The 12,325-nt window shown below is 51.5% G+C and overlaps 1 protein-coding gene across 1 annotated transcript; it reads right to left on the bottom strand.

Moving 5' to 3' along the window:
* Positions 1-961: 961 nt before the first annotated feature.
* Positions 962-10,525, bottom strand: Slc16a5 (solute carrier family 16 member 5). Its single transcript, XM_075942147.1, has 4 exons — positions 10,208-10,525; positions 7,259-7,402; positions 4,641-5,450; positions 962-2,687 (listed from the first exon to the last, which is right to left on the bottom strand). The coding sequence occupies exons 1-4, from the start codon at positions 10,404-10,406 to the stop codon at positions 2,428-2,430; spliced, it is 1,413 nt and encodes a 470-aa protein (XP_075798262.1). The 5' UTR covers positions 10,407-10,525; the 3' UTR covers positions 962-2,427.
* Between the last annotated feature and the right edge of the window lie 1,800 nt (positions 10,526-12,325).

Below are 12,325 nucleotides of genomic sequence, written 5' to 3'. Positions count from 1 at the left end.
TCTGGGGACCATGAGCCAGAAACTTGGGGACAACAGGGAAGCAAGTTCCACCTTTATGTGGCCGGGAAAGGCCTCAGACCATCCCTAGAAGATTTTTGAGGGGATCAGCAAAGTGTGTGTTCTGGAATCTCAAAGGCCATCCAAGTCTCCCTTGTTTGCAGGGTCCTTTGGGAAAGAACCTCAGCCTTTGGATTTGTGCTGAAGGCAGAGTGACTTGGATTCGTTCTCTGTCCAGTCCCTGGAACACAGTAGATGCTCAATAAATACGTGTTAAGGAATTTCACCCAGAGATTTCTTTTTTGTTTGTTTGTTTTTCGAGACTGGGTTTCTCTGTGGTTTTGAAGCCTGTCCTGGAACTAGCTCTTGTAGACCAGGCTGGCCTCGAACTCACAGAGATCCGCCTGCCTCTGCCTCCGGAGTGCTGGGGTTAAAGGCATGCACCACTACCGCCCAGCTAGAGATTTCTTCTTTTGAACTTACTGTGTAGCTAAGAATATCTCATCCTCCTGCCTCCACCTTCCGAGTGCTGGGGTTACAACACACACACTTCTAGGCTTAGCTGAGTGGGGAGATTGAACCTAGAGGCTGGTGCATACTTCCATTCTAAGCTACATTCCTATCTCATTTCTTCTTTGCTTGTTGCCTGGGGATTGTTGCCATTATTACCAACGGGCAAGTGAGATGAAAGTTTCCTAGCTGGAGGCTCATGGATACCTTTCCTTAACTGTCTCCTGGAAGTGGACCTGTTAGCCAGCCCCAACTCTGTTTTCCATTAGGGTGGAAAAACAGGTCCTGGCATTTTCCGTTCTGAGCACAAGCTATGCCTGGTGGCCAAGCTCAGGACCAAGTTGGGATCAGGAAAGCAGGGGTGGTTAGACACAGAGGCAGACTTTTCAGTCTGAAGGTGACATAATCTCATACAGGCCAAACTTTTTTAAAAATTATTTTTATGTGTATTTATTTTTGTGTGTATTTGTATGTGCGTGCCACAGTGTACCTGTGGAGACCAGAGAACAACTTGTGGTAGTGGGACCTCTCCTACCACCACGCGGATCTCTGGGATCAACCCCAAATTGCCAGGCTTGGCAGTAGGCACCTTTACCATCTCCATCCAAGATCTAGAGATTGTGACCACGAAGCTAGTGCATCGCTGCAGTACTGCCTTTGGCCATGAGGGGGCACTCGTGACAGCATCTTAGAGGAGCTAGGCTAGTCCTAAAGATGCTTATTCATGCCAGATGGATATGCGGAGGAGGAAAGCTGGCGTCAGCCATGAAAATAAAATCATTTTTCCTGATAAGGTTTTCTCGCTGGAGCCTGGTTGAGCTTGAACCAACAAACAAGACCAAGAAGTTTCTGCCAAGCTGGGAGAGCAGAGGAAATTTACTCAGGCCTGTTTTCTTCTTTATTAGTTCAGAGTTTATGATCCGCTGCCTGCAGGGAATGTTTTTGTGTATAATTCAAACAGTCTGTTTTCCCATTCCCTGGAGTGCCCTGCTGGAATAAGCCTGGGCTGATGACAGACAGCTCTGTGTGCTGACCTCAGAGGGCAGCACAGAAGTGTGTACGCGGGCATAACTCCAGGCCTTGGGGTCAGGCTAGCAACAACCGTGGCTGATTTAGCCCGCGACTGCCTCAGGGTTGATATCTCCAACACATCCCTGCGAAAGGGGAACCTCAGAAGGCCAAGAGCAGAGCACAGGCTACTGTTTGCTCAAGCCTAGTTTTACAGTGTCCCGTAGGCTGCCTAGCCGGCTGGCCTTCCTGCCTCTCGGTCGGTCAAATGTCTGCCTTTCCCTATGTGGATACAGAGTGGGGTAAAAGAGAAGATGCTGGTTCAGGCCCTGCTTGATGGCAGAAGACTCCTCAGACTTCATAAATTCTGAGACCCAAGCAGGAGGAGCCCTGCAAGCCAGCAGTTTCCTCTCCTGTCCTCTCCAGAGGTGCTAGGACCAGAGCGCCACCAAACAGCCAGTTTGACCCCATCCTGTATTGAGACCATGTTCTCATCCTGACCCTCCATCTCTGCCTCTCCTATGGCTCCAGTCAACGTGAGGCTCCACCTCTCGAAGCAACTCCCTTAATCTTCCTGACCTAAGGGGTCAGGGCTGATTATTTGGGAAGAGAGGAGGAGAAAGTTCTTGGAAGAAAGGAGAATTCTTCAAAATTCTCTGGAGGCCAAGGAGGACGAAGAGAGTTGACACAGGAAGGCTGGGTGGGAAGACCTATGGTGTCAGGTAGGAGCAACTGTGAGAGACAGCGCAGATGAGCCAGGCATAGCTGCTCACGTAGGACTCAGATCCATCTTCTTGGGACCCAAGGAAGAAGGCCAGGAAGGCCCATTTCTACACTCTGCTTCCTGGAAGGAAGGTCTCTCACGGACCCCAGAGCTCAGCTTGGAGGCAGGTCACATGTGACCTCTGGAGTTCAGACACTGGTCACGTAGCATATGCTTTCAGGGCACAGTTGCTTCCTGGCACCATCCTTGTCTTCTGAGCTAAGACCCTGCCTTGGAGCAGACTCCGAGATGGCATCTTCCACCTTGGCTTGCCCATTTTGCTTCAGCTTCTTCTTCTTCTTCTCCTCGGTGTAGAAGCCCCCGCCGATGAAGAGGGAGGCTGAGATGAGCAAGAAGCTTGAGGCGTAGAAAATGGACTTGAAGTTGTTGGTCATGTCCAGCAGGAGCCCTGAGGGACAGAAAACGAGTTACTCCCCCACAGAAGCTAGAATGGGTCCTCCAACTAACTTGTGTATTTGAGGAGGGTAGAGATTTTAGATTCACAAGAAACTGGGGCTGGTACCTTGGAGGTGCACAGTAGATACGTGTGGAATAAAAGGAGGGGAGGAAACACCTGGCTTCTGGCCTAGGCAGATGTCCTCCCCAGGAGAGAACCAAAGGGCCCTTTACCCTTGGTGGCAGGGCAAATGGAGAGAAGGGTCAGTGGAATCCGAGCTGTTTGCCCAGCCATGACTTTTGGCCCTAACCCTATCTTTTTAGGCATTCATTTGCCTGCAGAGCTTCCTGGGAAACTGGAACTCACTGATACTGGGTGATGAGGGCGCACACCTTTAGTCCCAGCACTTGGGAGGTAGAGGCAGGTGAATATATGAGTTCGAGGCCAGCCTGGTCTACAGCATGAGTTCCAGGGTGGCCAGGGCTACACAGAGAAATCCTGTCTCAACAAAACAAAACAAAACAAAAAACCCAAAACAACACAAAACAAAACAGCAGCAACAACAACAAAACAAAGCCGAAAAACCAAAAAAGCAACTCATTGAGCTGAGTGTAGATAGTCTGGCCATAGTCACCGCCACACCGCTTGAGTGCCGGCTACCCCCAGGACCAGCTTTCTCCCACCCGCCCTGATGGTCTCCCTCAGGTGTGCAGTGTGCAGTAGCCTTCCCCTATGGGCCTCATCTTACAAATTCTGCTTGTTTTCCTCCTAGCGTCAGCCCCCACGTGTCCCTTTGCTGCCATCCCTGAAGGTCAGGCCCAAGAGCGGGGCTTTGACCAGGTGCACTCTGTGACTGGTCTGGGTAGAACTGGATGTGCTCCTCTCTGCATTCGGTAGCTGGCATTCTAGCTCAGAGAGAAAGAGCAATTGCCTGGGACTCACAGGCGGGAGAGCCAGGCTGTTAATTACAGTAAATGCAGGTATGGCTCTTATCCCTCTTATCTGCGAGTGTACCCTTTGCTTTGGACCTTGGGATCCTTACTGCAAGGCGGTGCCTTTTATCATTGTGCTTCACTGATAGGAGAAGAAGGGCAGAAAAGATGACGACAAATTCACATAAGCCTGGAGTGCAAAACTCTTCCCTCTGTTTCTCCTTCCTTCTCTCTCCTCCCTTAAAAGAACTTTTACTGAAGTGTATAAGAATTTTGTGTTCGCGTGTAAATGCATGCCACATGTGTGCAGTACCCACAGAAGCCTGAAGGGGGCATTGAATCCCCTGAAACTGGATTTGCAGATGGCTGTGAGCCATCATGGGGTACTGGGAACTGAACCCAGGTCCTCAGCAAGAGCAACAGTATTCTTAACTGTTGAGCCATCTCTCCAGCCTCTCCCTCTCTTAAAAGAGATTCATTTATGTATTATGGTTGTTTTACCTGCATGTTTATAAGTGTACTGTGGAGGCCTGAAGAGGGCGCTGTACTCCCTAGAGCTGGAGTTACAGCGAACAGTTGTGAACTACCACACGGGTGTCAGCAAGGAACCCGGTCCTCTGTAAGAGTAGCAAGTGCTCTTAGTTCTCTCTCTCTGTCTCTCTTTTCTCTGTCGGGGAGGCTGAGACAGGGTCTCACATAGCCCAGGCTGGCCTCAAACTTGCTCTGTAGCCAAGGGTGACCTTGAACTCTTGACCTTCCTGCCTCCATTTCCCAACTGATGGGATGACAGGCAGGCATGTATCACCAAGTCTGGCCAAGCCTATATTTTCATACCTTGATTGTCAGGTAGATAACACACTATAGCATGGTCCCTGATCTTCTGGGGGAAAGGTGAGGATCACAGATTCAAGTCCCTTGTCGCAGTGGTAGACTGGGCTCAAATCTGCTCAGACGTTCTCCTTTGCTTTGCTCCCTGTGTCCTACCTATACAGGCCCTACCTGGGCCTGGCTGCCCTCCCTCCCCGGCTCTCACCAGCCAGTGGTGGAGAGATGAGAGAAGCCACGCCACATAAGACAGTGAAGAGGCCCAGCGCACTGGGGAACCGGTCCATTGGGACAGTGTCCATGAGGACCTCGAAGATGAGGATCCCGATGCCGCACATGGACAGGCTATACACCAGGCAATAGCTCAGGAGCACCGAGAAGTCCGCTGACACTGTGCATATTAGGTTGGTGAGCCCGTTGACAAGGATCGCCGCGGTGAACAGATACTTCCGGTAGGCAGCCAAACTCTTCCTGCCTGCCAGCAGCCCCGCCACCGGCCGCAAAAAGATGTTGCAGAAGCCGACGACTGACATGAGCATGGCCGCCCAATACTGGTCCACCCCGTGGTACATGGCGTACGGCACCAGGAAGATATGCGGCAGTGGGAAGCCCAGCGTCATCCACGTCACTCCCACTACATATATGCAGAAGCCCGTATTGTGCCGAAGGAGGTCCAAGGCCAGGTGGTACTGGATGGTTGAGACACACGTTGCCAGGCAGCTGCGCGTAGGTGTCTTGGGAGGTGGAGGGGGATCTTCTTTGGGCTCAGGGGCCACGTGGGTGGCAACGGGCCTCAGGATGGCTCCACACACACAGCAGTGAAGAAGGATGCCGCCAAAGATGAGGAAGGCGCCTCTCCAGCCCAGCGTTTCCAGAAGGTATCGCGCCAGCAGCGGCCAGAGAGTGACACCCAGAGAGTTGCCTATGGAGGCCAGGGCGTTGGCCAGGGGCCGGCGGCGGACAAAATACAAGCCCATCACTGTGATGCTTGACTGGAAGCTGAAACACATGCCCAGGCCTGTAGTGCGAGAGGGGACATCAGCACAGGGACATTCTAGGACTTTCCACCTCCACCCGGAGTAGGGGTCTTGGCTCATGTTCCATGACTGTCTCCTTTGGCACTAGGCCAGATACACTTCACCCAGCTCTTCCTCCCAGTTCTCCTCTGTGCGGCACTACAATAACCTTATCTTTTTTTTTAATCCAGGTATTATTATGGTGCGTGCCTTTAATCCCAGAACTAGGAGGCAGAGGAAGGTGGATCTCTATGCATTCAAGGCCATCCTGGTCTTCATAGGGAGTTCCAAGCCAGCCAGGGCTCCATAGTGAGACTTCGTCTCAAACAGTTTTTCTTCTAGAGTTATTAATTTTATGTGTATGAGTGTTGTGTCTGCATGTGTGTCTATGCACCATGTTCATGCCTAGTACTTGTGGAGCTCCAAAGAGGACATAGGATCTTCTGGAACTGGAGTTACAGATGGTTGTGAGCCACCTTGTGGGTCCCGGGAACTGAACCCAAGTCCTCTTGCCAGAGCAACAAGTGCTCTTAACTGTTGAGCCATCTCTTCTGACCCTAGATTTATTTTTATTTGTAATTGCACATATGTATATGTGTGTGTGTGTCTGAGTTCCATGCCTGCAGAGGTCAGAAGCGTCAGATCCTCTGGGGCTGGAATGATGGTGTTCTTAACATGGGTTCTAAGAACTAAACTCAGGTCCTCTGCAAAAGCAGTATACACTCAGCCACTGAACCGTTTCTCAAGCTCTTCACAGTGACATTTTAACATCAGCTATGAATGCCTCCCAAAGATTTCCTTCACACTTAAACAACCTAAGAGTTTCCTCCATCCTGGAAGACCGTGGTTTGACTTTGGCCTAAGTCTTGGGATCCATCTGAAGCCACTCCTGTCAATCACAAGGACCAAACCCTTCACGCTCCTCCTCCTCTGGACAGCAAACTGATCCCATACTTTGTGACCTTTCCCAGGGCCGTGCCTTCTGCCTGGACACCACCTCCCCAGAGGGGTCTCTTGCTTCTTTCTGTGCCTCCTCTGCCCCATAGTGGTCAGTGCTGGAGAAAAAGCTCCCAAAAGGAATCCCCCAGCCCTGTGCCACTACATCCTCAGTCTCCCACCTGCCTGCCCATAGGTGGCAATCTAGGTCTCTTCCTCTCTGCAGTCCAAAGCCTGGTTCCTGACCCCCTCACTCCTCTGTCCGCTGTCCGTGGGGCAGTGGCTCACACACGGCCTCATGGTTAAATCTCTATTTCTGTCCTTTGTCCTGTCTCCTCGCTCACTAGCGATCGAGCCCCTCCCACTAATAATCAAGCCCCTCCCAGCAGCAATCCAGCGCCTCCTACCAGTAATCCAGCCCCTCCCACCAGTAAATTCTCTGGTTTGCGTCATTTTTTCCCCCTCTTTACTGGACCGTTCTTTGTGGTGGCGCACGCCTTTAATCCTAGCACTCTGGAGGCTGTGCAGACACATCTCTGTGAGTTTGAGGCCAACCTGATCTACATCTAGAGTTACAAAGTTCCAGCCATTTCACTCTGTAGCTTAAAGTGGCTTGACACTATGCAGTCCAGTCAGGCCTCAAACTCACAATGATCCTTAAGACAGGATCTCATTATGTAGCCCCGGGTATCTTTCCTCCTGACTCACTTCTTGCGGTGGTCCCATCCCCTCAGGCCAGGAGGCTCTCACATCCCCAGCCTTGTCCCGTACTCTCAAGCATTTAAACATTCTAATGGACCTATCCCAACTGTCTTCTCCCCTGGGCTGACAGCAATTCCACCCGCCCTGCACCTTTGAGTAGCGTGACAGTTACCTGTGATTAATCCCGCCGTGAGGAAGAGCTGGCTGAGCGAGCCAGAGAAGGAGCTGGCCACCATGCCCAGGCTGGACAGCATGCCTCCCAGCATCATGGTCACTCGGCAGCCAAAACGTTTTATCAGGATGCTGCATAGGGGTCCTGTAGGTGAGACCAGTGGCCGTGGGTGAGGAGGTCTGGAGTCAGGGCACAGTAGGGCTGGGAGAGGGGTTCTGGGAGGAACTAGCCAGGGCCTTAAGAGAGAACTAAAATCTGCTAGCTTGGCTTCTGGTCTCCACCCTGCCACAGGCTGGCCATGTGGTTCCAGGAAGGCTTGACGCTCCTTTCTGCCTCAGTTTCCTCCCCTAGAGAATGAGTGGATAGATGAGGTGACCACAATAAGGACATCTAAAGGGCATATAGAACCCTCCTCTCACCTAAGCTGAGAACAATTCCATGTGGGTCTACCGATCTAGGATCATGACCTACATGAGCGTCACACCATGGCTTGGGGTTCGTCCCAGAAAGAGCCCCCTAGAACACTTGGTCTCAGTCTGCACCTCCAGGTCTTGCTCTCACCAACTCCACAGTCTTCTGGAAGATTGAACCCCTCACTTTCCAACCTCGTGCCTTTGACTGGGGTCCTGGACTACTCTGCACCTCCTTGCTCTGAGCTTTGGAGTGTCAGGGAGACAGATCAGGCCAGATTCCCTCTGCCCTCTGTTGCTGGTTCCAGCCATTACCCAGTCTACGTACCTAGGACATGCACCTAGGGACTGGTAGCTCAGGGGGCGAGAGGATGTTCAGCTGTAGGCCTTGGGCTCTGTCTTTTGAACACACAGAAAGACAGAGAGATTGATTGGGAGAGAGAGAACGATTGAAAACGGAGATATACTGGGAGAGGGAGAGAGAAACAGAGAGAGGCTGGAAGCGGGAGAGTCTGATCTGAGGGATATAGAGAGGCAACTGAGAGAAAAAGAAGGGAGGGAAGAAGGAAGGAAGGAAGGAAGGAAGGAAGGAAGGAAGGAAGGAAGGAAGGAAGGAAGGAAGGACTGTTGCTCCCTGAATCCAAACTTAAACAATTGGCTCCCTGTGGAGAAGGGGCTGTCTCACCCCCAATTGCTTTCTTAGTAGCCCTACTACATCTGGCAAGTAGAAACCAGCCAGATTGGCCAGCTGTTCCTAGATCTCACAGACCCATATCTTTGAGCATCCTGCCCCCAGGGAACACATACGATGGAGTTTCTCGTGATAACTTAGGAGGGCAGAGAAAGTGTATGCACACGCAGCACGTGTATGTGGATCTTTGATGGGAGGAAGTGTGGTATGAGCCAGTGTAGACACGAGAACACCAGATGGAGGGTAATGGTCTGACACTCAGAAACAGTCCCGCCAAGGCTGCTCTTGCAGCGGCAGAACTGACACTCAGAAACAGTCCCGCCAAGGCTGCTCTTGCAGCGGCAGAACTGAAACAAGCCTTGGAAGGGGTGGGTCTTCCCCACCTCTGGGACTTTACCTGACTCGGGAAGGTGACCTTGGGAAGAGCTCCAATTCACAGGTGAGGAGGGTGTGGAGCTGGGGTGGAGATCTTGAGCCACCTGTGCCCTCTGCCTGGCTGGGTATTGTTCCCTCCTCAATCTCTGCTGGCCTTGCCCTTGGTGTTTGTGTTCCTTCCTTTACTGGCCAATATTTTGGGTGAGCAACAGGCTTAGCACACTTATGTAGGCGAGAAGATTGCCAGGCAGGAATCTCACACCAACAGAAGTTGTGTGTGTCTGCAACAGGATAGTGAGGCCAAAGCTGGCTGGTGAGTTGGGGTTTCCATGGGATGCCTAGTCTCGTCTCCAGTCTCTCATCGAGATCCCTCCTCGACCTGCGTGATAAAGATCCACCTGAGATTCCCACTGGACTCCCCAGCCCTGAAGGCCAGGAGGCCACACATTCTAGGGCAACCATGGAGGTTGACAATCCCCCTGCTGCACCATCACCCTCTCTCTGCTAATTTCCTTTTTTCTCCGTGTGAGAGAAGTATCTAGAATAACCAATCATTACTTTGATGGAGGGAGTGGCAGAAAGGTTGATGGGGAGCTGGGATCAGTAAAGCCAAACAAACGTGTGTGTGTGTGTGTGTGTGTGTGTGTGTGTGTGTGACAGAGAGAGAGAGAGAGAGAGAGAGAGAGAGAGAGAGAGAGAGAGAGAGAGAGAGAGAGTGAGTCCTGTGGATAATTGGCTTTGCGCTCATTGACCGAGCCCCCTTTGAGGTCTCTTTCTATAGCATAACCCTCCTAGGTGTTGGGAAGATGTCCCTGGTGCCACTTGGTGTGGCTGGAGAACACGGAGAAGGGGAAGATGCGGTCTGTCTTCTCTCTAAGCTCCAGACTTTGTGTGTGTGGGTGGCTTTTCCTGTGTCCCCTCTTTATGGCTTGTCCTTTCCTATCCTGAAGCCGCAGTGAGGATCTCTAATATACTAACAATTCACAGCCCCATATACTTCCTAGCTCTTACTAGCTCCAGGACGCACGAGGTCTCCCCGTCACGTCACATGGGCCCTGGGCAGGATGCTGGCTATTATCTCCTTATTGGAGGGAAGGAAAAGTCCTGAGAGGCAGCCTGACCTGGCACTGCTGGTCCTAATGCCAGCGGTTACTCAGCCTGTCATTGAATGCCTCTGCTCTAGATCAGTCACCAGGAGGACTCTGGAATCATTACCTGGCTGTGTGCCTCAGGTGCCACCCCCACTTTCCAATCCCAATGCAGCACAGACTTCTAGGAACAGGACTGGATCCTAGCCAGGGGGGCCAGGCCCTGATCAAATCGAGCAAATCTCAGGGATATATCCAGGAGGTGGAGCCTATAGCCTCAGAGAGAGGGACCTCATAAGTCAGGAAGATCGTGTGTCCCCCACCCACAGAGTCCCCAACAGACCCTTTCGTCCCTTTTCCCTCACCCCCTCTTCGAGATGCTCACCCCCACCATGGAGCATGGCCCCCATGATAGAGGGAAACCATGAGGTCTCACTGTTGGTGGCCTGGAAGTCACGCTGCAGATCAGTGAAGAAGACGCCGATGCAGGAAGGGAAGCCCAAGGTGAGGGCCTGGGCTACCATACAGGCCAGCAGGACTACCCAGGCCCATCGGCCATCTGGTTGTTCCAGAACCTGGGGCATTCTCAGCTCCTAGGATTGCCACAGCCTTACGGTTACTTTGTGACCACAGCCGGGTAGAGAAGAGAATGGGAGGCTGTGGTTGGCAGGCTGCCAGCCCTCCCTCAGCCCACCTGCCACCCTGCCTGGGTGACTCAAACTGCTTCTTCCTTATACTCCAGCCCCGAGTATCAAGGAGGGGCACCGCCCCCTGGGAGGTGGCAAGAGGCCTTCGCATTGGCCTTGGCATTTCCTTCCACCCTCTTCCCAGGGACAGCCTGACTAGAGGTGGCAGGAAAGCCGCTGGGGCGGGGCGGGCAGTGGCCAATGGCACAGGTGGGTCAGTGGAATTCTCTCTAGCTATTACATCACCTGGGAACTGGCAGGCAGCACCTTCTAAATCACTTGATAACTGTTTCCAGATGAGCGGACCATGGGTCAGTAAGGTCCTGGTGTCTCTCAAGCTGGATATGGATCCGTTTCCAAACTTCCTTCGTACCAAGCTGCCTTCATTCCAGCACCAACTTTCGCCACACCTCAGGATCAACCCAGTTCACCTTCAGTAAGCAAGCTGTTGCAGAGGGCACTCAGCAAGGACATGGGGCCTGAAGGCTGCAAGGGGAGCCTTTTGTTGTTTTGGTTTTTTTTAGATTTATTTATTTATTATGTATACAACACTCCTTCCTTTTGGAACTGCCTTATAATACTCCTTTTATGAGGTATTGAAGACCAAGAGTCTGAGCTACACAGCTCGGCTGAATCCTGTTGCTAAGGACGTTTTTCTGAGCACACCCCACATACATAGAAATATGACACCATCTTCCCCGCTCCCTTTATTGCATTTCCTCTGACCATCCCTTTTTCTTTCCTTCCTCTGTCTCTCAGAGATCCATTTGCCTCTACCTCCTGAGTGGTAGGATTAAAGATGTGCATCACTATACCTGACTTAATTAGTTAATACTGTAAAAGGAAGTCTTTCTTCCATAGTTTAGGGTAGCCCGCAACTCTCTAAATGGAGTCGGTGTTCTCCTGCCTCACTCAGGCTCCCACACTAAGCTTCCAGCTGCAGCCTCTCGTTTGTGCCCGGAGCACCATCATTTGTGGAGACCACCATAAGACTTACTCATGTGAGCTCTGGGCACACCAGACCGAGGAACAATGCAACCTCCTCGACAAAGACATAAGAAGAGAGACAGGGTGGAGTGTAATGGAACACCAGTGCTCAGTCCGTGTCTGACCCTCCACATCTCACAGCCTCGGCCCAACAGATTGCCAGGTGACACTCGCGACTGTCCCCGACTTAGCTCAGCCTGTGGTCTGTCCAAGCCCGTAGCGGGTGGGGGTAGGGCGCTCTGCCTTTCCATCGCCTGTCTGTCTGTCCGCCAGTCCCTTGCTGACTCTGCCCCGCTGTGCTGTATGGCTTCTTTACTCATGCCCTTCCCCCCCCATACTTCCTCTTCAAGATCATCTGTAACCTGTGTGTTCTGTGAGGTATAATGTGATGTAACTCGAGTTTTCTTTCTTCTTTCTTTCTTTTTTTTTGAGAAAGGACCTTTTCAGTCCTGAAATTAGCTTTGTAAACCAGCCTTGAGTTCACCTGCCCCTGCTTCCTAAATTTTGGAATTAAAGGGGTGTGCCACCACCAAATGGCTGACTCTTCTTTTTTTTTTTTTTAAGATTTATTTGTGGTTTATTTTTTGTTTTTTCTTTTTCTTTTTAAAATATTTATTTATTATGTATACAATATTCTGTCTGTGTGTATGCCTGCAGGCAAGAAGAGGGCACCAGACCTCATTACAGATGGTTGTGAACCACCATGTGGTTGCTGGGAATTGAACTCAGAACCCTTGGAAGAGCAGGCAATGCTCCTAACCGTTGAGCCATCTCTCTAGCCCCTGGTTTTAGTTTTTTCAAGATAGGGTTTCTCTGTAGCTTTGGAGCTT

Source organism: Microtus pennsylvanicus, chromosome 11 (genome assembly GCF_037038515.1).
Source record: "Microtus pennsylvanicus isolate mMicPen1 chromosome 11, mMicPen1.hap1, whole genome shotgun sequence".
NCBI classification, from domain to species: domain Eukaryota; kingdom Metazoa; phylum Chordata; class Mammalia; order Rodentia; family Cricetidae; genus Microtus; species Microtus pennsylvanicus.
This window is presented reverse-complemented; position numbering and strand designations above follow the sequence as displayed.